The 24,947-nt window shown below is 56.5% G+C and overlaps 1 protein-coding gene across 2 annotated transcripts in view; it reads right to left on the bottom strand.

Moving 5' to 3' along the window:
* VAC14 (VAC14 component of PIKFYVE complex) overlaps positions 1-24,947 on the bottom strand; it is a 105,678-nt gene that overhangs the window by 1,053 nt on the left and 79,678 nt on the right. For both annotated transcript variants that reach the window (XM_074285936.1, XM_074285935.1), the window contains exons 15-18: positions 8,800-8,974; positions 7,505-7,623; positions 7,080-7,159; positions 4,397-4,547 (exon numbers count right to left, since the gene is read on the bottom strand). In XM_074285936.1, coding sequence (XP_074142037.1) covers positions 4,397-4,547; positions 7,080-7,159; positions 7,505-7,623; positions 8,800-8,974 — 525 coding nt within the window. The remainder of the gene's footprint in view (positions 1-4,396; positions 4,548-7,079; positions 7,160-7,504; positions 7,624-8,799; positions 8,975-24,947) is intronic.

Below are 24,947 nucleotides of genomic sequence, written 5' to 3'. Positions count from 1 at the left end.
AGGAAAGTCCAGGACGAGGACTGGAGGGACCTCTTAAGTTGGGGGCCGCTGTCGCTCAGTCATTGCACGGTGACACCCCCCCCCCCCGGTCTGCTGTCTCCTGCTCCAGCTCATTTTTCAGATGAGGAGTGAAAGCAGAGGGTAAAATGACAGGGCCAGGGTCCCCCAGCAACAGCAGCCTGCTCTGGGGGGGGGGTCTCCTAGCTTACAGAGGGCTGGGGGGAGGCTAACAACCACCATCAGCTTGTGTCCCCATCGCCCCGGATTCAGAGCCAGTACTGGTGAATGCCCCGGACCGTCCATCTTGGCTCCTGGCCCCCAGCCATGTGGCCCCCGGGTGGACAGGGGTGGGGGTGGGACTGGAGACAGAGGCCAGAGCAGACACCCCTGGGAAGCATTTCCTGTTTATGAGTTCTCCCCGGGGGGAGGGGGACCAGAATGACATCTGAGCTAGAAACCAGCCAAGGGGCAGCTGGGGTTCCCGGACAGGGCTGGCTGGGAGGGAGTGGGTCAGGGCAAGTCCCACCACCAGGGAGATGGTGGGTCTGGGGCAGCCGAGGACACTGGCAGCTGGTGAGAAACCCAGCCGTCTGGTGTTGCTCCACACTCTGCCCCCTTAGTGCCCCTCACCTTAATTCCCCATCCACCCTAAGGAGTCCCGTACCCTGGAGCCCCAATGGCCCACGGGCTCCTGGCCAGAGTGCTCTCTGCCGAGCCCCGAACCCCCACACTGCACTTTTATTCTAACAGAATATTTCACATATTTGGTTTCAGCAAGAAGCAAAACCACAGCTCTGCCCCTCCCCTCCCCCGGCAGAGAGGATACGTCAACTGCTTCCCCCTGGGAGGACAGAGCGGCCCTAAGTGGGGGCCGCCGGAGAGGCTCCACTTGGGACTCACTCCCACTCCGGTGCAGGGCCCACAAATGCCAGGAGGCAGCTGGGACCCAAGGACACCGTTGCCTTGCAGCTCCGGGTTCCAGACCGGCCCTGGGTGGGGATCCCTCCCTGGAGGTGGCCAGGTCGGCCCAGGCCATTGGGCAGCGTCTGGAAGCCCGTGTTCCTCAAGGCTCAGAGCAGGTTGGAAGGGCCCATGGCTGGGAAGGCCTGTGCTGAGGCCCTCTGGGAGAATCACGCCTGGGTCAGAGCCGGGAGCCTGACCCGCCTGCACACTAGCATTCATGCCCTGAGCCCGGCAGCTCCCACGGTCGTCCCCCTCCTGAGGGAGGCCCCAAAGCCCCCAGGTGTTTCTGGGGGGACGGCCAGCACTCGCCTCGGCAGAGGGGTGCATTATTGTCCCCCTGAGACTGACTCAGATGAGACCTTCCCAGCTCCACCTCCAGCTCTCTCCTTCCTGCGCCAGCTGGCCACCTCAGTATCCTGGACAAGAGCTTACCCATGCCCCACAACACCCAGATGATGCACCCACTGGCCCCTGAATCTTTCCCTGGGCACCCCAAGGGCTTCACGAGCAGAAGGAAACAAGATGAGGGCTCCCAGGGAGACGGGAGCACATGGGGGCTAATGGCAGGCGGTGGCCAGAGGCCAGCTGGACCCCAGTAGGGGCTGCCCACTCTCGCCTCTGGGGGCTGTTTTCATGGGCTCTTCTTGGCTTGGGTTGGATAGAGCACAGAGAATGCTCGTCTCCCCAGGGCTCTCTGGCCCAGCTGAGGGGGCAGAGGTGGGGACCCCCGAGCTTCCTCCCAGCAAGGCTTGGGTGGGAGTGGTCACTTGTTTTCCCGGAGGAGCCACCAACCAGGAGGTGTCCCCTCCAGAGCAGTTCATGTCCAGGCCTCCGTGGGTAGAGGCCTGAGCTCTCAGGACTACGTTCCTGGATGACAAGGTCACTCCCAAGAAGATGGCATTGGGGACCAGCTCAGCTGTTTGCTCCCACTCTCTGGGCAACCTGACCCGGCAACCCAGCTGCCGAGAGCCCACCATGCACACAGTTCAGTGAGCTCACGCCTCCGCTCCCCCTTGCTGTACAATTGGATGCCCAGCCCTGCTGCTCTGGAGACCCCTTTACGTTCCTCCCATCTCCCTTATATTTTTGCCAGAGCCGTTTAGGGCCAAGGCCAAGGTCGAAGCGGACTCTAGCTGTGGAAGAGCCCAGAGAGCCCAGGCCCAGTCAATGACGCCCCTGGGGCCAGAACCCGGAGAGGGTCTCGAGTCCGGGGCCAGTGCTTCAGAGAGCCCAACCGGGAAGGAAGGCAGGCTCCTCTTGTGCTTGTTAAAGACTACAAGCTTTCTAGTCAGCGCTGCTCTGCCTCTGGCCATGGGGAGAGTTTTTGGGGGGTGCGGGCGATGCCCCTCAGGGGCTCCCTTCTCTGCCCCAAGAGCCCCGAGTCTAGGGGACCCCAAACTATCAGCTTATTGGAGAAGCCTGTCTCGGGAGGCACGGTCAACCGGCCACAGCCAGGAATGGGGGGCAGACCTTCCCAAGACCCTCTGCCTCCCTCCGGGGACCTCTCTGGCCCAGTCCCTCTGGCGTGGCCGATCACCTCCAGCCCTGACCCAACTGCCGCTGGTCGTCTTCCCAGGTGCCGGGTGCTTGGAGAGCGGGGACCCTCGCTCGGCTTCCTTTATATTCCCAGCCCTTGGCACGGCGCCTGGCGCAAAGCAGATGACTCAGAAATTCCTTCACCCTGACCTTTCCCCACCTCCGACGGTCCCCCCTCGCAGCTCTGCGCGCAGATCGGCCTCTGGCCAGGCCTCCTGCTCCGAGTCTTAGCCCGAAATCTATTCCCCTCCACTTGATCCGGGGCTGGCCTTATGAGGAACGGGAAGCTGGGCCCCTGCTTGGGACAGCCAACATCAAATTGGCGAGGGTCAGTCCTCCTTCAGTCCCAGGGTCTCAGGAGAGCCAGTGTCCCTGAGCACAGAAAGACCCCCCAGGGGGGCTAGAAAATATGGGTCTCTTCCCTAAGCAGAGAAGCTTGGGGTGAGGGCCTGGCCCCCACTACAGCCCTGCCAATGACGAGCCCAGGGAGGGGGCGGCCACTCGGGCGTGTGATGGAATGTAGGTCACTGCTAATCAGGCCTCAGGCTGACAGCTCCGCCGGGCCGGCCGGCGGGGGCCGAGGGAGGGGACGGTGCTCCCTCCCTGTCTCTCCTCATTCGATCCCCCCTCGCTTTTCCAAAGGCTGGGGACCAGGCCTTCCAATACGGGTTTTTTTTGTGGGGGAGGGGCTGGACGTGTGGCAACCCTCGGCCCCTCAGCCAAGCAAAGTAGGAGCCCGCTGGGCAAAGAGTGCGGGGGAGCTCTCCGTCCCTCTCGGGGGGGAGACGCGCTGCCCGGCTGCCCCCAGCTCGGTTCGGCAGGCTGGCCGGCCCTCGGGGCCCACGTGGGCGAGGGAGGAGGGCTGGCAGTGCCCTTGAACTCTATCTAGGAAAGGGGCTGGGAAGGGGAAAAGTCAAGAGCCTGCCTTCCTCGGGCCCGGACTCCAGGGGCACGTCCAGCTCTCCAGCCGGGCCTCGGCACCCCCGGCAGTGCCCGGAGCAGACCCCCCCATTCCTCCGCGGGCATGGTCTGGGCTGAGAGGGTGAGGGCCGGCCACGGCGGGGCCCAGGAGCTGGCAGGGGCCCAAGCCCGGAGCAGGGGCCCTCGGGGCTGCGGCGAGGTTGGCTGAGGCCCCCGCGGTGGGGGTGGGGAGAGAGGGATTCCAAACAAATGGGGGCATCGGATCGAGCCGGGCTCCCTCCATTCAGTGTAAATCTTCTCCCTGGCTCGGCTTGTTACCATGGTGACCTGACAAGTGAAATTTTCCATCTCGGATGCCAAATGCCTGTGGATGAGGCAGAGCCCTCCGAGGGTTACCAAATATAGACAAAACCCAACGGGTTCCCAGCCCGGCCGGGACGGACTCAGGGGTGGGGCCCCGCCTCCCCTGCCCTGGGACTGGTGGGGCGGGCTTGGTCCGGGCCGGCACCCCCAAGAACATTCTGGGCCGGGGCTCCTCCTCTGCCCACAGCCGGCAAGTCGGGTCAAGGGGCCCCTCGGGAGCTTCTGGGACACGTTGCCCGGCCCCCGGTCCCACTTCTGTGTGGCCGTCCTGGGAGGGGGGCCGACGACCAGAGGCTCCTCTGGGCCTGGGGACTGGCAGTGAGACCCCTCTGCCGCTGCCCACCTTTCACCCACTCCTGGAGAACCTCTGACCTTCTTACAGACCCCAACACAGGCTGGGGGTATCAAGGGCCAGCATTTCTGGGGGGGAATCTGCTAACACCCCACCGAGCACAGCCTGGCGCCAGAAGGCCCGGGGACCCGGGGGGCTCTGGAGACCGAGCCCCAAGACAGCCGGCCGTGGGGAGGGCCGGAAGCTCGGCTGTGCTCGGCGCTCACCCCCCGGCCGGGCAGAGGGGAAGGTCCTGGGCACGCGGGAGCCCGAGGCACTTACTCTGTCTGCATGAGCTCGGGGTTGGGCACACACTGCAGGCGGTGGGACAGGAGCTGGAAGGCACTGCTCTGGGGGAGAAGCATGAGCAGCCCGTACAGGGCCTTGATCAGGTAGGGGTTGTTCTTCACGTCCAGCAGCTGCAGGCGCAGGTCTGAGGAGAGACGGGGGTCTCACTGAGAGGTCGAGGCGGACCGGCCCAGCCCGGGCCTCGGCCCAAACCCTTCGGTCAGCAGCAAAGGAGCCCGGTGGCCGGGAGCCAGCCCACGCTGAGCTCACCTCCCCCGGCCCCTCCCCGCGACGCCGATCCTTCCTCAGTGGGAGAACAGCCCCCTTCCTCTCTCTCTCCTCCCCCCCCCCCCCGACACAGACACGCGAGAACAAAGGGAGATTCGACCTCTTCCCATCCCAGAGACCATCTTTCTAGCCTTGGACCCTCACCCTCAGGAAGGGCAGAGGAGGGAGTCGGGAGGAAAGGCCGTGGTCGCTGAGATTTTCACCTTTTACAGAAAGAACCAGGAGCCTGCGCCCGCCCCCCAGTAACACAGAGGGGGAGCTGCCCCCAGAGCCCCGCGAGGCTGGGTCACCTGCTGCTTCACCCCCTCCCAGGTGCCCATCTGCCCCCCTCACGGGAGGGTCTCACGCTTGTACCAGATTCCCGTGTCTGCTTCCTCCAAGCGCAGGGGAAGCCGGCAGATGCTTCTGGGAGATCAGACTGAAACTGGACTCCGAGATGCTGCCTCCAGACTCCCCAGGTTGGGAAATTCCCCCTAAGCCGATGGAGGGCGAGGGCTGGGAGACGGCTGTGACGCCCCCTTCTGTGAGACGGGCAGTGCGGGCCACCCTCGGAGGGCAGGGAGACAGCCCTCCTCGAGCTCCTGAGGACAAGAGCCTCTTACCCCTGGGGGGGGCGCCTTGGGCAGGCAGAGCCTCCTCAGAAGGGCCACCCGGTGAGACAGCACCCCCCTTCTCTGAGGGGAGCCCCTGATCCTCCACTAGCAGCGAATCACAATCACTCCCGTGACAGCAGCCAGGTCAGCGCCCACCCGGGCCTTTGTTCCCCAGGGAATGCCAGGCTGGAGGAAGCTGGAGGGGGCAGGGGCCCGTGGCGGTGGGGGGTGCTCCGTCCCAGCCCGTCTCTCCCAGCTCGGGGGCTGGCTGCAGAGGCCTCAGGGGAAGGGCCGCGGGCCGTGTCCTTGGCCCAGCTGGTCCCGGGAGCTCGCACTCAGGGCCCTTTCTTCCTTGGAGGTCACTCCAGAGGAGATAACCTCTCACCTGGCCAGCACATGGACCACAAAGAGCAGCTTTCCTTGTGTGCCCAGAGGGGGGCCCCGTGAGCACCCGGGAGGGGCCCTCCCCGACTCTGGTTTAGAGCCTGAGCCTTGGTGGGCTGCTCTCCCTGGTAAAAGGCCAGAAGGGAAGAGAGACCCAGCCCGGGGGAGGGGTCTCCTGGGGAGCAGGGTCTCGTTCTGTCTCCGTGGCACCGACCGCCAGGGTAGGGCCCGATGATGCAAGCCGGCCCCACACGCGGGAGCTGAGGCAGCCATCTCCCCGGAAGGGGGAGACCCGGGCTGGAGGCCGGAACCGCTGGGAGCGCAGGCCGGTCCCTACTGCTCCGGGGCCGCACGGGGCGGCCGGTCGTCTCCTCGGGAGCACGGGCCGCCGCTCCTCGCCCGCATGTTGGTGATCCCCAGTGCTCCACTCTGGCCCCAGCGGACACGACTTCCTCTTCTTACTGAGAGGCGACGAGGACGCCATTCTCCGCTACCGACGGCACAGTTCGGGGCTCTCACAGCACAGAGAAGACCCCGGGAGGTGGGCAGGGCTTGAAAAAAGCCTCGTTTGTACCCAGAAACAAGGAAGATGCAGAGACTCCCAGACGGCGCCTGTTCCACAGCTGGCGGGGGCAGGGAAGGGCTACAGGGCCACGGGGCCCGGAGCCGAACCTCAAGACTGAGCTGGGCCTAAGTGACCTCCCCTGTCCTGACAGGTGCTACTGGACACAGGCCGGGAGGGCGCCGAGGCTTCCCCCGCCCCGAACCAGCGCTCCCGGGCCGGCCCCTCCCCCGCCGCTGCTCGGCTCTACCCCAAGGCTCTTCTCGGACCCGCCAGCTGGCGGCTCTGCCCCGCACAGTCAGAGGCTCTTCAAAGGCCCGGCTGGCCCCTGGCAGAAGGGCACATAACTTCTGCTCTATTTACTTGTGGAGCTGGAGCTGTGGGTCAGGTGCCAGTGGGGCCCTTCACGAAGGCGCGCGCACACGCTCTGACACACACGCTGACACGTGCACACGCTCTGACACACATATGGTCTGACACACACATGTTCTGTCACGCACACACGCTCAGACACACATGCAATGCTCTGACACGTATACAGTCTGACGCATGTTCTGTCACGCACACACGCTCTGACACACATGCACATGCTGACACACATGCTGACGCAACACTGTCACGCACACACACACTCTGACACACATGCTGATGCACACACGCTCTGACACACATGCTGGCGCACACGCTCTGTCACATGTTCTGTCACACACATGGGCACATGCTGACATACGTGCCGACACACGTGCACACGCTCTGACACACATGTTCTGTCACGCACACAATGCTCTGACACACACGCTGACGCACACACGGTCTGACACACACACACTCACGCTTTTAATGCTCTTACATGTGAAAATGGGGCACTCGATCAGTTGCACAAGCTTGTCCACTTCGGTGAGAAAGTCCACAGTGACCTCCAGATCACCACTGGATGTTCAGTCAAGGAAGGAGGGCCCGGCCCAGAAGGGCATTTTGCCGGCCACAGGCGGCCCTCCTGCCCAGCCTCCCTCTGGGAAGCGCCGCTCCCTGGCTCAGCCCCGGACTTGGTTCCGTCAGGTCCGACATTAATGGGAATGGGCCTTTTTTTCACTTGGGGAGCCCCTCATGAGCTCCCTCAGCCCCCCCGTCCCGGGCCGAGTCCCTCCGAGGCGGAGGAGGGCCCCACACCGGCCGGAGGGGCCGCGGTGAGTCCGGCCCGCGCCCCCCGCGCCCCCCGCGGCATCTCCACGTGCCCCCCACCCCCCGAGCCCCGGCCACCGCAGGAAAGGATACAACTTCTGGATGAGGTCGTAGGCGTGCCGGTAGTTCTGGGTGAGGAAGCAGAGGGACACCGTGGTGACGGGGTTGTGGCACCAGGAGCGGTACAGGCAGCAAAACAGGCTCTGGCTCTCCTGGGGGCGAGACCGAGGAGTGAGCGGGCGGCTCTGGGCGCCCCGGGCCTTGTGCTCCGGAGGGGCCGGCACCTGTCCCCAGCACCAGAGACCGGCTCCTCCTCCCGCCCCCCCCCCCCCCCACGCACAGGAGAGTTTCTGCCCCGAGGGAAAATTCTCGAGGAAAGTGCAAGTGTCTGCAAATGACCCCAGGGAGGCCGGGCAGTGTCCAGCTGCGGACCTGTTTACCCCTGGCAAGCCCGAGTGAGGCACTGGAGGTCCCGGAGGGCCCCGGGGCCGTTGGAGGCCGGCGCTCACCCTCCCTGGGCCTAGCGCCGGCTTTGACTGTTCGGGACTCTGGGCACACATGAAGACCCGACTTCTCGGGGTCCCCCAAACGAGTGGTGCCCTGCTGCCCAGGCCCTGGGCTCCTTCCTCTCTAGTAAGGCGGGATGAGAGGCCCTGCGCTCTTTATGGGATTCTGAACTCTGCCAAAGCAAGTCTGTGGGAGAGAGCTGTGGCAACCTCAGGCTCCTTCCTGCCCAACTTGTGCTGGGAAACAGAAAAGCCACAGACGCCCCCGAGTGGCCGTGGCTGCACCCCGCTGCGGAGGAGAAAGGTGAGGGGCCGGAGGGGTGGGGGGAAGGAAAGGGTCCCGTAGTTAGGAAAACGCCAGAACTCCAGGCGCACGTCCCCGCCCCGGACATTCTCTCACAAACGAAAGGCGTGGAGAGACTTCAGGGCCGGCCCCGGGCGCGTGGCAGGTATGGCGCCGGATTAATTCTTCTCCACTCCCGGAGGCCCCCAAGTCACCGACTACAAGGGGCCTCAGAAACCCCGGGGAGCGGCCTGCAGGGGAAACTTTCGGGGGCAGAGTTCTCTTTCAGCCCAAGGATGGGACGGGGAAGGAGAGGGGGATGAGGGAGGTTTCGAGGGCTGGGGGGCTCTGGCCCCTTCCTCCAGACATAAGCCGGCGTTTTGGGCAAGGGCAAGGCTGGAAATCACGGGGAGACGAGCTCCTGGGGACCGTTTGGCTACTTCTCTCCAGTGATTCCAATCCTGTGCTAAGTTAGTAAAGAAAATCGGAACGGAATCTCTTTTTACTCCAAGTGCCCTTTTGGGGGTGGAGGCAGGGGGGCTATGCCGAGACGACACTGTTCACGCGCTGCAAAGGGAGACCCTCGGAGGAGTGAGTACCAGAGTCTTCAGGTCTTTGAGCTGGTTTCTGAGCTGGAAGAGCTCCGTGGAGGTCAGTAAGATAGTGTTGAGCGTGTGAACCATCGTGGAGGCAAATTTGAGGTCTTCTTCTCGGAGAAGGATGTCGGCCATAGAGTGGAAGATGTTTTCCGCATTCAACAGGAGACACAGCTGCCTGCGCGAGACAGAATCAAACCCTGGGGTCAGCGCCCCGGAACGCCCGCCCTCGCTCGTGCCCAGGAGAGCTCCCCAGCGCTGCTCCGGCTCACTGCGGAACCTTCCCTCCCCTGGCGCGGGCCTCGTGCCGGCGGGAGGGGCCTGTTGAGACAGGCCAAGATCCAGAAAGAGGCCGGGCTCCATTCTTCCCAACAAGTCTCACCTTTGCTAGGATCCAGAGGCGTACCGCCCACGCCCTGACCTCATGCGCTCCTGGCAGCCCCAAAGCCGGGGGCCCAGGAAGCTACAAAGGGCCGGGCGGGAGCTGTCCGAGGGTCCCTGGGGCTGAATCTCCGGCGGGACCCTCGGGTGCTGCCATGCTCCCTCGCTGGGGAGCGGAGAGAGGAGACAACCTTCTAAATCCGAGGGAGAGCTTCTCTGGGGAAGGGATGCGCTTTTCTGGGTGGGGGCTGAGCACAGGAAGCTAACCCAGACCTGGCCAGGAAAGTCAGAGGGGAACAAACACGGGGAAAAGCGCGGAGGAGGGAGGTGGCCAGAGGTGCCGCAGAGAAGGACTGAGGCCCGCAGGGAGAGATGAGGGGCTGGACTAACTCATGGAGCCTAAGGAAATAGGGAAAGGCTTTTTTGAAACAACTGAAAACAAAATAAAGCCCTAAGGAGTGAGCCTCTAAGACAGGATCCCATGAGAATCCTGAGGAAAACCCTGGGGGAGAAACTGAGTCAGGGTAGTTTTAGAAGCACATGTCGTGTCCCTCCTGGGCCTTCTGCTATTTATCAAACATTTGCCGGCCTGCCAGGAGCTACGCGAAATGAGGGTACTCCAAAGCAAGCGGGCTGCTTGCCCTCAAGGGGCTTACAAGAGGCCCCGTCCCAGCGGCGGGGGAGGGGAGGAGGGGCCGTGGGGCCCAGGAAGGGGCTGCTCTTGTCCCCGTGTGATCTCTCTAAGGGGACGTGGGAGCCCAGCCCCCACAGCCCCATGCGGGGCCTGGTCCCTGTTCCAGACTGAGGTTTAATGCCCACGTTCTCTAACCCAAGCAGTGTTGGAAGCGGGGCCGCCTCAGAGCTGGCGCGACCCCCTCCCAGGCCGGCGGGCCCCTCTCCACCATCTTTACACCGGGCCGGACGGAGAAACGTTCCCTCAGAGCAGCCGCCGGGCCGCTCCCAACCCTGCCGAGCCCCGTCGGAACGCGGGCCCGGCCCGGTCGCCGGCCTGGTTCTCATTAGCGGAGACTTTGTTTTGTTGTTTTGCTTCTGGTGGCGCTGGGAAAATCCTAGAGCGTTTGGTCATGGAGAAACAGGGTAACCCCCCCCCAAACCACCGAGCAGCGGCGACCCCGCCCCAAACCTCTGCTGCGGACCCGGCGGGAGGGGAAGAGACCGAGCCCCGAGAAGACTGAGGACGATGGGAGTGGACGTCATCAGCAGGAGGAGGGGGTCTGCTCAGGGCCCCCGCCCCGAATTCTCAGCTGCTTTCAGCAGTCTTCCGCCTTAAGTGCCGGGAGATCAAAAGTACGAGTAGAAAGGCCGAAAGGTGGGGGGTGGCGGGACTCCCAGACCTGGAAGGCCCGCCGGTACCCGGGGGACAAGCACAGGCGCCTCGAGACTCCCAGAGCAAGCTCCCACCGTCCCTTCGAGCTGCCGGGGCAGGAGAGCCTCAGAAAGCAGACGCTCCCACAGGCTTCCCCTCCCCCAGGCTCCTCTGCACAAGGAAGAGCGGGACCTGGGGCTCCTGTCCTATCCCCGCACCTGTGCCCTGACCCCTCCCCCCGCTGCCTTTTCCGGCGTCTGCCCGGACGCTGCCTCCTGCTGTCACCCCGTTCTCCGGCTCCTTCCCTCTCACTTCCCCCAGGGGAGCCGGCAGCCCCCGCACCCCCCCACTCCCCCGGCCCCTCCGGGGGGCAGAGGGGGCTTTGCTCTGACTTGGCAGGCTCGGCTCCCGGCGGGCGCCAGAGCGGGACACACCCCGGGCAGGGACACCTAACCGGTCAGGGGCCGAGGCCGGCGGGCGGCCCGAGTCTTCCCTCGCGCACTCCCAGGCCACGGCCCCCCAGTCCCAGGAGGGAACAGGCGCTCCGGTGCACGTGTGCGGGCCAGCTGCCGCACCCCTGTCACAAGGCCCGACAGCCGGAGCCGCCCCCGAGGCCGGGATGCTCAGCGTGCCATCCTTGCCCACCATCCCCGGGACGCCCGAGGCAGCTGCGCGGGGTGGGGGGGTGTCCGAGGAGGGGCGCTCAGGCCGGAGGGGAGCGCATGGCTGGCGTGTTCGAGAAGGCCAATGACTCCCCTCAGAGATGCTGGCGGGAAGCTCAGGGGGTGTCTAAAGATCCCTCCGGCTCAGTCCACCAGGGCCCAGGGTTCGGGGCACGGGGCAGGCTGTAGCCCAGGGGGAACCTGGGCCATCAGGGTGATGGAAGAAAGCCATGCTCAGAGGCTGCTCCTTGCTCCAAGCCCGCCTCTGTCCCCACAAATCTGGGAACCCTGAAGGAAAGTGTAAGGAAGGCCTGAAAGCCTCCCCCCACCCCCGCCGAGTTACCGCAGGGTCCTGGCCCACCAGGAACCTGACGAGCAGCGCCCGGGGGCTGGGCCCCCCGCTGGGAATCCCTCCTCAAACCCTGTCCCAACAGTCCTCCAGTCGAGGAGCTCACAGCAAAAAGGGGGAGACGAGACGGAGGAGGAGAACAGGAGCTGCTCTTGGTGGGGGAGGCCCCGGCACTGGGCCAGAGGGGGGACTTTGCCGGGACTCGAAGGAGGACAAGAGACGGAACAGGAGCCACCTGGAGATGGGCGTGGAGGGAGGAGCTGCCCGTGCCCACGGGCAGGGAGCGGGTGCCCATCAGTATCCGGGCGCCTGTGCTAGGACCACGGGGCTTGGACCGTGCCAGCAACCCCCTGGGAGCTCACCCCGTGTCTGGGCGAGCCACGTCCAGCGGGCAGGCCCAGCGAGGCCACGAGCCCGCCACCGTCCTGCGGGCTGCTGAGGAGGCGTCTCCTGTAACAACTCACCGCCCACCGAGCCTCCGGACTCTCCCTCCAGTGCCCACTAACTAAAAGCCGCCACAGGGGGAAGGGAGAAGCAGCCGTCCACAGCTGGCGGGCGCCGAGACCCGCTCCCTCACCTCCTCCCTCCGCCAGCGGGTTACCAGAGTTCTCAGGACACCCATCGGTTCCCTTGGCTTGCTGCGGACAAAGCCGCCACGTTGATAAAGGGATTGAAACATTCGTCTGGCTTCACGGGGCAGCCCCTGGAGGCCGGGCCCGCGGAGGGATCCGGCAGAGGATGGCGCTCGCGGTACCCCAGCTCAGACAGGGCACCTGGGGACAGAAGGCTGTGGAGGCCTCGTGCCGCCTCCGGGGCCACACGCCATCCCCACGGCTTCCTCTGCCCCCAGCTGCCACGGGGCAGAAAGAACCCAGGCTGACGGGCAGCTGCCCAGCGCAAAGGGGGCCAGGAAAGACCGTCAGGCTTCCGGGTGAGCAGGAAGAGCTGGGGAGGGGGCCCGGGAAGGGGGAGGGACGACTGACACATGCCGTATCTCCGTCACTCTTGGAAGGGGCTTCCTGTCTAGAGAGCTCCCCCGTGGCCACGTGGCCCCCAACGGGATAAAGGGCTATCAGCCGCGGGGGACACCTCTCCGGGGTTTCTTCTCCAGCTTCTACCACCAACGGATCTTCCAGGCTTCCTGTTATAACATCAGCAGCAGAGCGCCGATGCTGGATTTGGAAACAGAGCTCAGCTGAATTGGTTTCAAGGCGACCAGTCAACTTTCACCCCCTCTCCTCGTGCTGTCCCCCTCAAAAAGGCCCAGCTGTGGCCAGAGAGCCCTTCCCAACGTGGTAAGATGCAGAAGCAGGTGGCGTGCCCGGTGCCCAGAAGGGACGTCTGTGGAGAGCAGGCCAGGCTGGGCGAAGGCCGGGCCTCCAGCAGCATCTCCCCAGCTTCAGGGGACATGCCCAACCAAGCCAGAGGGCGCGGGCAAAGCTCTGCCACAGCCTCAGGAGGAAGGGGGGAGAGGCCGCAGGCCACAAGCTGCTCGGACCCATTTCCCCCGGTCCCTCTCTGCTCACTGCGGCCTGGGAGGGAAGGGCACCTGCCTCCTGCCGTGGCCTGCTCCCCCCTCGGGCGCTCGCCCTCTGCCTTGGATTTCCAGGGTAACCACCCCGCGGCTAACAGAGCACCAAGAGCAAACGCCACGTCCAAGTCGCCTTCAGCTTCTCTCTCCCGAGGGGCGGCCCTATGTAATGATGGGACTTGGGTAATTTCATGCGGTCCCTTCCATTTCACCGGAGCAGGGCAAGGGGCCCGCAGGGTGGGCCCGCAGAGCCTGTCCCGTGGGGCTGCTCCCCCGGATCACCGGCACATTCTCCACAACTCTGCCCTAGAACTGGACATGCTGGAGGTATCAGCGACCCGGCCGTCCGAAGTGGGGACCCCTCTCCCAGCCCGTCCCTGTGGCAGACACTGAATTCTGTGACCACGGCCTCATCACCGCCCTCCCTCGTCCTCCAGCCGGCCGGCCGACCTGCCGCCTCTACTTCCGCACTTTTCCCATCACTCTCCTTTCTCTCTTCTAATAGACGCTTCCTTGTCACCTCTCACTGTGACTATTGTGAGGTCCTCCTCCTTAGTCTCCCTGCCACAAAATCACCGCCCCCCCCCCCCCAGCCACCATAGTGTAGCTCTGACAATGTCACCATCCTATTTAAACTCAGGGAGAAAATAAAACTGCCATTTTGCTTTAAAGCCTGTCCCAATGCAGTCCCAGGCTGGCCTGGAATCACTCCTTTTTTAAACACTGCCTTGCAGGACCCCTCTGTTTCTTCCAAATGCACCCCAAGAACCACCCTCTGGGATGGAGCCTTTATGGAACCCCCTCCATCCCAAACCCTCTCATGTTGATTCTCTTTATACTTATTTTGGACCCACTTGTAGACATTTGTTTTCTCTGCCCTTAGAGGACGTTTCCCTCCTTGTCTCTGGACCCCCCCAGCCTCTCCTCTTCCTTCCCCTATCCTCGGATGCTCATTCTGATCTGGGGATGTGAGGGGGGCCCGAGGTGAGTCCAGAAGTATTCCTTCGATTTGCTGACTGGGCAGGGAAGTGTTTGGTTTGGGTTGGATGGAAATGGAAGCTCCAAGAGGGACTCGATCCCCAGGATGCCCCGGCCAGCCCTTGTTGGCTTAGGGGACAGGGACCTCCTTCCGTGGAACCCCGAGGGGCAAGCTGAACTCTTCCTTTCTTCCTGTCCAACTCCCCCATACTCTTGCTCCTTCCTAAGCTAGAACTTCATGGCAGAAAAGACAGATGGGCCAATTAGTTACACCTGGGTGTTCGTGTTTATTTTAGCAGCACAAGGCTAGTATGACATAGGCTATTTTCAAGCAGGCACCTGTTGTCTTGTATCCAAGAAATCCAAAGAACAACCTCATACTGAAGCTGGAAAACACACAAGCCTCTAAGCAACCCAGCCCGGAAGAGGGATGTCCCCCTCCCCCGTCTTCACCTCCTTCATCCCTGCTCAGCAGCTGTGATCCTTCAGGAATTTAAAGAGGAAGCAGCTTTCAGAAAAAGGATAAAATTAGAGCAGGAGGAGAGGCCCCACATCCGAAGTTCAGAAAGCTAAAAAGCTTTGGACACGTTCTCCTCTCCCCGCTCGAGTCCCTCTTCTTTCAGTCAATCCTCAGCAAAGGTGGCAGAGCAGCCTTGCCATCTCGTGCTTTAAAAATTCATCGTGCTTAATGCAGGCGAAGTGGCCGATACACTTAAAGGTTTCGGGGGTGGGAGTGGGGGTGGGGGTGAAGAAGAGGACGGAGGGAGGCTTAGTTTCCTAGGTCTTGTTGCACGCTGCTAGGAGAGAGCCGAGGGAGTGGCGTGGGATGCAACCCTGGGCAGAGAGCAGGGGAGAAGGAGCCCTGTCCCAGCAGCTGCCCACTTCCCCCAGAGCCACCCTTATGAAGATCAGTGACCAGCACAAGATTGCCTGTTCTCCTGACCAGCCCCCTGGCTGGTCCTCTGGGGAGAGCCAGCAGTCCATCCAAAGCCCAACCGCGATGCCTTCTGCCACCATCTCCCCTGAACAGGTGGCCCTTCGCTGTGCCAAGGCCTGCCTCTCGGCAGCCCAAGGAGCGGCCGTCCCCTGGCACTTTGCTGCAATCTCTCCTTTCTTGCTTCTGGCTACTCCTCCTCTGACCTGCTGGCAGCTAACCCCCCCATGTGTCCGCAGGACATCTACGTCTCTGAAACGTTGTCTGGCTTTGATCAAAGCTGCTGTCCAAAGGGGTCTTCCCTGGAGCCTTGCTCCGTGGCCCCTCTGCAGCCTCTGATAGTCTGTCCCCCTTCTCTCTGGGGGCCCTGGCCTTCCTCCAGATGTCCCGCTGCTCCTGCTCTGTGTCCTGCTTGCTCCCCTGGCTCTACTTGGGCCTTTATCCCTCTGTCTCCGGACCTTCACTTGGATTCAATGATCGTCTCTATGCAGACAACTCTCCGATCCACTCACCCCACCCCGACTTCTCTTCTGACTGCCAAATGTACCTCTCTAACGGCCTCCTGGACACCTGAAATTCAGCATCTCCAAAACAGGCTCATTCTTCCCTCCAAAACCTTGTCCTCTTCCCAACCTCCCCAACACTTCTGAGGTCTTTCTCCATGCTGACTCCTTCTCGTTTCCCACCCTCCTCCCATGATTGATTGCCAGGGCCTGTCAGTTTTGTTTAATGACCTATCTCATATGTGACTCCCTTTTCTCCTCTGCCACAGCCATCACCTTGTGCAGCAGTTAACACATTTATTAAATGCCTACTATATATCAGACACAGGACTAATTGCTGGAGATATGAAAAGAGACAAAAAGATGCCCTCAAAGAGAGAAGACAACAAGCAAATATGTATAAACAAGCTACATACAGGATAAACTGGAATATTTAAGGAATAATGAACACAACAAGGCAATTTTCACATGAATAAAGTCAGAACTGATCAATCTGAAGATTCTAATTGCTCATGCGTAAGCTGAGCCAATATAATAAAAATGATAATTTTACCTAAATTATTTTATTTAGTCAGTGCCTTGCTAATCTAACTACCAAAAATATTTTTCAGAGAGACAAAAAATAATAGTGAAATTCATCTGGAAGAACAAAAGTATAGAATAACAGAGAAATTACAATCAGATTTCAAACTGTGAAGCAGTAATCATCAAAATAATCTGGTACTGGTTAATAGGTAAGATAGGGTGGATCAGTGGCATTTATTAGGTGAACAATATATATAAAATAATCTACTGTAATCTAACATTTGATAAATGCAAAGATCTAAGCTTTGGGGTCAAGAATTCACTATTTGACAAAAATTGATGGGAAAACCGAAAAGCAGTTTGGCAGAAACATTTCATATCATATATCAAGATAAGAGATAAAATGGGACATATAATTTAGAAATAATACCGGAAGCATGGAATGGTTTACCTATCAACTTTATAGATGAGACAAGAATTTATAACCAATAAGGGAAATTACTATGGGAAACAAAATGGATACTTTGTTACATTAAAGTAAAAAGATTTTGTACAAACAAAATCAATGCAGCCAAGATTAGAAGGAAAGCAGAAAACTGAGGAAAAATTTACAGCAAGTTTCTCTGATAAAGGCCTTATTTCTCTTTTTTTCTAGTAAATTTATTTATTAATATACTTTACTTTATGAATCATGTTGGGAGAGAAAAATCAAAGCGAAAGGGAAAAACCATAGGAGAGATTTAAAAACAAACAGAAAAAAGAAGTGAACATAGCATGTGTTGATTTACACATTCAGTCTCCTTAGTTCTTTTTCTGATGCAGATGGCATTTTTTTGTCCAAAGTCTTTTGGGATTGTTTTGGATCACTGAACTAACAGAGAAGAACCACGTGTTTCATAATTCCTACTGTTATTGTGTACAATGTATTTCTGGTTCTGCTTATTTTGCTCAGCATCAGATCATGTAAATCTTTCCAGGCCTTTCTATAATCACTTTGTTCATCATTTTTTACAGAACAATAATATTTCATTATCTTCATATACCACAACTTGTTCAGCCATTTCCCAACTGATGGGTATATACTCGTTTTCCAATTCTTTGCTACCACAAAAACAGCTGCTACAAACATTTTTGCACACATGGGTTCTTTTCCCTCCTCTTATTTCTCAAATATATAGAGAGGGAGAATCAAATTTATAAGAATGATTTCCCCAATTGATAAATGATTAAAGGATACAAAAGGCTATTTTCAGATTTAAGAAAATCAAAGCTATCTGCAATAACACAAAAATTGTTTCAAAATCACTATTGATTTGAGAAGTGCAAATTAAAACAACTCTGAGATACCATTTCACACCTATCAGATTGGCCAATGTGACAGAAAAGAAAAATAATGTTGGAGGAGATGTTTGTGGAGTTGACAACTAATCTAAACATTCTGGAGAGCAATTTGGAACCATACCCACAGGGCTATAAAACTGCATACCTTTTGACCCAGCAATACCACTAGTAGGTTTATATTCCAAAGAGATTTATTAAAAGAAGGAAAAGGACCTATGTGTACAATATTTATAGCTTTTTGTAGTGGTAAAGAATTGGAAGTTGAGGGGATGCCCATCAATCGAGGAATAGCTGTACAAACTAATATATGATTGTAATAAAAAGTCTATTGTGTTGTAAGAAATGATGAGGAGGATGCTTTCAGAAAAAACTGGAAGGGTTTACATAAACGGCTGCAAAGTGAAGCGAGCAGAATATCGTACAGAGTAACAACATTTTATGATGATCAATTGTAAATGACTTAGCTATTCTCAGCAATACAATGATCCAACACAACTCTGAATGATTTATGATAAAAAATAATATCCACCTCCAGAGAAAGAATTGGAGTCTGAATGCAAATTAAAGAATACTATTTTTTTTTCCCTTTTGGTTTGTGCTTTCTTCCACAACATGACTAATATGAAAATATGCTGTGCACGACTGCACATGGATAACTATATCAAATTGCTTGCCATCTCAGGCCGGAGAGAGGAAAAAAGGAGAAAATGAGGAACTTAAAATATATAAAAAGAGAATATTAAAAATTGGTTTTATATGTAATTGGGGAAAAAATTTAAAAGATAGAAGAAACACAGAATTAAGAAAGAATGGGTTAGGTTTCCTGTAGAAGATGGTATTTTATTTGGGAGTTAAAAGAAACCAGGAAAGGCACTAAGTGGAGATGAAAAGGGAGAATATTCCAGGGAAGGAGGACAGCTAGAAAAAATACCTGGAGCCAAGAGATACAGTGTTTGCTCATGGAACAGCAAGGGAGCCAGTGTTACTGGATTGAAAACTATGTGGCAAGAGCTTCTGGGTCTGTATCCCAGAGAGATCAGAGAAGAGGGAAAAGGATCCACATGTGCAAAAAGTTTGTAGCAGCCCTTTTTGTGGCCTTATAGACTTGGAAAATGGATGTATGCCCATCAATCGGGGAATGTCTGAGTAAGTTATGGCATATGAAAGGAATGGAATATTACTATTCTATAAGAAATGATCAACAGGGTGATTTTAGAAAGATTTACCTGAACTTTACTTATTTACATGAACTACTGCCGAATGAAGCAAGCGAAACCAGGAGAACATAACGATAGTAAGACTGTGTGATGATCAACTATGATAGACTTGGCTCTTCCCAGTAATTTAGTGATCTGAGGCTGTTCCAATAAACTTTGGATGGAAAATGCCATCCTCATCCAGAGAAGAGAACTATGGAAACTGAAAGCAGATTGAATCATAGTATTTTAACCTTTTTTTTCCCTCATGTTTTTTTCCGTTTATTCTGATTTTTCTCTCCCAACATGACTCACACTGAAATATGTAAAAAATGAATGTACATATATAACCTAAAAAGAGAAAAAAAAGTATGTGGCAAGAATTAATGTGCAAAAAGACTGGATGGGTAGGAGGGAGCTGGGTTAGAACGACCTTTGGAAGTCAAACAGAGGACTGTGTATCTGATCCTGAGGCAATAGGCAGCCAATGGAGTTGACTGGGGCATGTGAGATACAGTGGCTCCTGAACTTTAGGAAAATCATTTTGACACTGAAGGAGACTGGATTGGCGTGGGGAGAGACCCAAGACAAGCAGAGCCCCCAGCAGATACTGCAACAGTGGGGAGCGCTGCGATGAGGTCTGCATCCAAGTGGGAACAGTGTCAGAGGAGCACGGGGGGAGCTTGAGGGAAGGTGCAAAGGGGAGGTCTGCGGGCTCTGGCAACAGCTCGTACGAACACAGGTTGGGGTGGGGAGGTGGCGATGAGATACGGAGGACTCCAGGATGCTCCTAGCTTGGAGACTCCTGGTACCCCTAGGGTGACAGAGAAGGCGGCGGTAGGAGAGGGGCTGGGGAGCAGAGTGATTTGGGACAGGTTGTTAGACGGCTGGTGCATGGTGCTGAGAAGCAGCTGAGACACAAGACCAGCAAGGGCAGGGAAGCCACACCTGAGAACGGCAGCAGAGACGGTGACTGAATGCCCAGGAGCTGAGGAGAGCCCATGACAGCGCAGGCCCTCTCACCTCCCAACTGCACAGCCAGCTCTAGAGGTGATCACTCTGGAGCAGTGTGACCCCAGCATCCCCTCCCTCCGGCGGCCATGCAGCCTGGGTTTAGTGTTCAAGGCCCCATCGTATTCTGGCTCCAGCTGCCTCCTAGCCTCTTCTGGCCTCAGCTAAGGCCCCTCTTCTGCACTCTGCGCAGAGTCTGCATCAGACCAGAGACAGCCAGCTAGTCTAACCAACAGAAGCCAAGAAGACCTGAATTCAAACCCAGCCGCAGCTACTTCCTGGCAATATAACTATGTAAATCACTTAAACCTCTGTTTCCTCATCTGTAAAATGGAGATAATTACTACACCAATCTCTTGGGGCTATCATGATGATAAAATGAAGCACTATTTGTAGAGCACTTTGCAAGAATTACGGCGTTCTCTAACAGGTAGTTAATAAATGTTCTCACAGAAAGGCAAACAGCCTAATCCTGGCTGCCAAAGCCAGCATCCAATCCCCTCGGGCTGACACAACGCCAGAGCGACATTTCATCCTCAGGACCACGTCAATAGGCAAAGAAAATGGCCAGATCACGGGACTGAGAGGTCACCCGCACTAATCTGGTCTTTTTAGAGAGGGCAAAGAGGCACAAAGGAATCAGCCGAGTTATTATCCAGGCCACGCTGTCAGCAAGCCCCAAAGTGGGGATCCGGGCCGGCTTCTCCGGCAGTCCTCCTGCTGCTCGTGCACGTGAGGCAGATCCCTCTCCTTCCCCAGCATTCGTTCACTCACACAAACATGTATTAAGCACCTGCTGCGAACCAGACACTGTGCTAAGCAGGGACTGGGGATACAGAAAGAGGCAAGACAGTCTCTGTTTTGAAGGTGCGCACAGGCCCGGGGATTCACAAAGGGTTTACTGTGTGTTCTGAAGCACATTCAGCTTTTCTCAGTATAAAGTCCAGGTCTTTAACCTGGCATTCAGACTCTCTTATTTTCTACCATTTCTTACATATATGTCTGAGTATATGTGTGTGTGTGTGTACATAATCATATAGACACATATGTGATTGGAAAGATGAGCCCTGAATAGGAGGGGTGTATGTGTATGTATACATATTCATATAGACATATATATATATATATGTATACAAACATACATACACATAAAAAGAGTAACTTTGCACAGGAGGGGTGTGTGTGTGTGTGTGTGTCTTTCTGCTCCTCCTGTGCGGGCTTGGTCTTTCCGGCCTCTCCTCAAGGACAGCTTCCTCTTTGGAATGCTCTCCCACCGGCCCCCACACCCAGCCAAACACTTGACAAGCTCCTGCCCAAGTTAATCTTCTTTCTGAGTCTCCGATTCCTTCAGCCCACACTGCTAACTTTGTTCTCTGAACTCCTATGGCAGCATTCCCTTTGGCATTTAATTATATCCTACTTCTTGATACAGTTACCAGTTTCACTGACGTTTGTCTTACCTCCTTTTGGTTATTTTTCCAGGGCAGGATCTTCTGTATTTCCTATTGTGTCAAGTGCTGGGTACATTAAAAGTATTCAATAAAGATAATTTGAATTGCAAAATTGATCAGCGCCATTTTGGATTTTATGGACTAGGGTGTGGACTCGACAGCTATATAAGGAGATAAAGTGTATTTTGGCCCCTTATATCTTTTAAGATCTTTGCTTTCTAGATCTTGTCACAGTCGGAGCTCTTTGGGGGGTCTCTAAGGTCAATCTCCTAAAAGCCCAATCAACAGTTATTTTACCTACAATTATCTCCATGGACCAGAGAAGAGGAAATGGTTTCCACCATGCAATAAGAGGAGACAAAGTGAATCTTTGCAAGGCAAATAGTTGATGGGAAAGACAGAAGGAAGGGGGTGCTATCCAAATTGAAGCCTTGAGGGGCCAATGGAAGGAGAGGGAGCAGACTGGGAAAGGCACATGGAAAGACTGGAAGCCAGAGAGAGAGGAACTCTCAACTCCGTAGGGAAGGAGGCAGTGTCAGAAAAAACAAGGAAAAGAAGCATCGGGCCAGAAAAGGGAATAGGAAAAGTAAAAGTAGGTAATGGAGCCGGAAGTCCGACTGCACTCTGGTTCTTGAATTAGCCATCACATTCAATGCCTTTGCCCTTTGATCTTTAAGCCTTGGCTTCTCAGCATTCAAGCTTCAGTCATTTGGACAATCGGGTCAAATGAAAAATAAATACAATATCATACCAAAGGGAAATGACTCAGCAAAGTCCTGCCGTCTCTGTTGATTGGTTGGCTAGATATTCCAAATCCTTGTTGCCAAATGAGATTCACAAAAGAAATTTGTTAAAAACCTTTATTCAACTGAAATTCCTTTTTCATACCAATTTCTATTTCAACTCTCTCAATGTCTCCTTTTGGAATAAAGACTTCAATTAACTTTTCCCCCCTGGTTTTTCCCAGGAGACCTTAAGTTACTCCAGATGCATCCTTAGTACATGCTCTGGCTAGGAAAGAAACTTCTGTTGCTGGTGTGGAGAAAGAAGCATCTATTTCCTCCAGGATCTCCTGCTTTTTGGCAACTCCCCATGTTAACCGTGGCAATGGGAAGACAGTCACCGAAGCTGTGAGCCAGCTGGGCGGCACGGCGGAGAGAGCACTGGGCCTGGAGTCAGGAACACTCACCTTGCCCACGACACCAGCTGGGAAACCCTAGACAAGTCTCAACCCTGTCTGCCTCAGTTTCCTCATCTGTCAAAGGAGCCGGAGGAGGAAATGGCAACCACTGCAGCCTCTTTGCCAAGAGAACCCCCAAAGGGGTCATGGAGATTCAGACATGACTTAAATAACCAACATTTGTGGAGGTCACGCTTCAAGGGCTGCTTCATCCAACTGGGTAGGGGTGAGAGGGGGGGTCAGCACCCACACTTACCCATTGCCCATAGCGCCCAGCCCGTGGAAGGGACAGGAGGCTTCCGATGGGAGAGGCCACCATGAGGCCCCTCTGGCCTGTTCTCTGTCAGAGCCGGGCCTGCAGAGACCACCACAATAGCAAGTTCCCAGAATCTTCTGAGTAGCCCATCCCAGAGGTGCGCTATGTGGCCACACTGATCCCCTGTGGCCTGGTGGGGCGGGGTCTTAATGCAGTGGCAGGCTGCCAAGAATGACCTCGCTGGAATAATGGCCATGAAACCAGAGCTTCAGCTACCAAGCAATACCCCAGAATCTCCCTGTTTGGCAAAGGAAAACACAGGGTGAGGAAACAGTGGCTCCGAGCTCCTGTGAGCCCCGGTGTGGATCCCCAAATAGAACCCACAAAATTACACTGGCCTCTGAGGCTGCATGGCTGTGGTTCCCCTTGGCGAGGGAGCAGCTGGCCTTCCCAGAGTCTGCACAGAGAAAGGACCCTAGGAACTAGGACCACGCTGCCTCAGAAGCCTTGCTTCCTTCCATGCCTTTAAATAGAAGGAGATCATGTTTCCTCCTGAGGTTCCTCAATCAGCCCATTCCCGTAACTTATTTCCCTGCTCCCAACAGAGATGGTCGGTCCCACCCGCAATGCCCACTTCTGTGATCAAGAACCCTGTAATTCTTCTTTCCGAGCTCAACCTCCTGCTCCATCTCTCCCCATGCTTTGTAATTTCAACTGCAAGTTCTGCAGCCCGAGTATTATGCCCAAGCTCGACCCCTCACCCAGTCAAGCACTCAATAAGCACTGATTGAGTCCCTACTCTTTGCCAGACACCGTGAAAAGCGCTGGATACAAAGAAAGACAAAAACCAGCCCCTGTTCTCAAGCACCTCACAGCCTGGCGAGGGAGGCCGCGTGAGCAACAGCTCGAGATGAACAAGATCCACGCCAAGGGTAAAGGGAAGGAAAGCATGGCGGTAGTTACAGAAGAAGGAGGCTTGGAGAAGACAGGAGGTTAACTGAGGGAAGGAGAGATCAGGAGGGAGCACATTCCCGGCCTGGGAGAATCGCCTAAGAAAATGTTCCAAGTCAGGAGACAGCGCGTCTTGTTCAAGAAATGTCCTGGATCCAAGAGAACGTGGGGCAGAACAAGGTACAAACAGGTTGGAAAGTTGGGGGTCAACAGGAGGGGAAAGCCCTTGTATGCCTAACTGGACCTTATGTTTGATCCTAGAAAGGAAAAGGAATAAGCTTTTATTAAATGCCTACTGTGTGCCAGGTCCTGTGCTAAGCTGTTAGATCTTCACAACAACGCCTTTCTACAGCTCAGGAAATGGAGGCAGACCAGGAGGGTGTCAGTACCAAGTGTCTGACGTGGATTTGGACTTCGCCTCCTGTGGCACCACATGGGAGGGGGCGCAACATGGTCCCCTCTGACAGCCCAAGTGGAGGATGAGTTGCAGGGGTGGGAGACAAGCTCCCGGGCCCCAGTCCTCAGCCACTGCAACAGTCCGGGGAGAGATGACGAGGGTCCGCACCGGGTCAGGGAGAAGGGGAGCTCTTGTAGCAGACCGGGCACTGGAGAGGGGATGAGATAGAGTGACTGGTACAGGATGGCCCTAATGTGGCCAGGTCAGTACGAGGCGTCTGCACAACTTCCCATCTGGGCTCCAGGAGGCCACAGGCTGGGGCTGCATCCCTGGGAGCCGATGGGAGCGACACATGGAGCAGCGCAGAGGCCTCCAGAGGGCCTAGGGCGGAACTGGGAGGAAGGAAAGCTACAGAAAGGGAGAGCTATCCAGCAGAGTCCAAGGCTGGGAGGCCCAGAGGAGGGTCATTCAAAAACCCAGGAACAAGGTTTCTTAAGGGTGAATGTGCATGTTTTGTAAATAAGCTTTAACAAAACAAAAAAAGAGAGATCGCTTGACTTGGCGGAGCAGAAAGATGTCACTCTGGGGAGCAGCCCCGGCTGAGCGATGGGGTCACGGGCCGGGCTGCAGACAGGACTGCAGACGGGCCTGCTCCAGGACGTGGAAAGGATGGATGCTCAGACTGAGAGAGGCAGGAGAGGCTAAAGAGGAGGGTGGGGATGATGGAGGGGCAATTGCCCCAAGCCTCCGGGCTTGAGGCACAGGTGTGACCCCATGGGGGGTTTTCTTGGCAGAGACACTGGAGCGGTTGGGCCTTTTCTTCTCCAGCCATCTTTACAGATGGGGAAACTGAGGCAAAGAGGGTGCAGTGGCCGCTCCAGCTAGGAAGTAGGAAGAGGAGTTTTCCTGACTCCAGGCTTGGCGCTCCATCCACTGCCTTAGCAAATACCAGTCATGGATCACCACTCCTTCCTATGGTTTCTGTCCCTACTCACAGGTTACTGGCTGGAGCTGGACAAAGCCTTGAAACCATGCTCACTCGACCTATTTATCTAACCAGCTTCGGGATAGATACAAATGTATGTTACGTCATCTGAACTGGACCTGCGCTGTAACAAGAGCATCCTTTTGCTCGTCTCCACTCTCCCAATTCCTGTCCACAGCTTCTCTCAAGTTCC

This window comes from Sminthopsis crassicaudata, chromosome 2, assembly GCF_048593235.1.
Source record: "Sminthopsis crassicaudata isolate SCR6 chromosome 2, ASM4859323v1, whole genome shotgun sequence".
NCBI classification, from domain to species: Eukaryota; Metazoa; Chordata; class Mammalia; order Dasyuromorphia; family Dasyuridae; genus Sminthopsis; species Sminthopsis crassicaudata.
The sequence above is the reverse complement of the archived record's forward strand: the minus strand, read 5'-3'. Positions and strand labels throughout refer to the sequence as shown.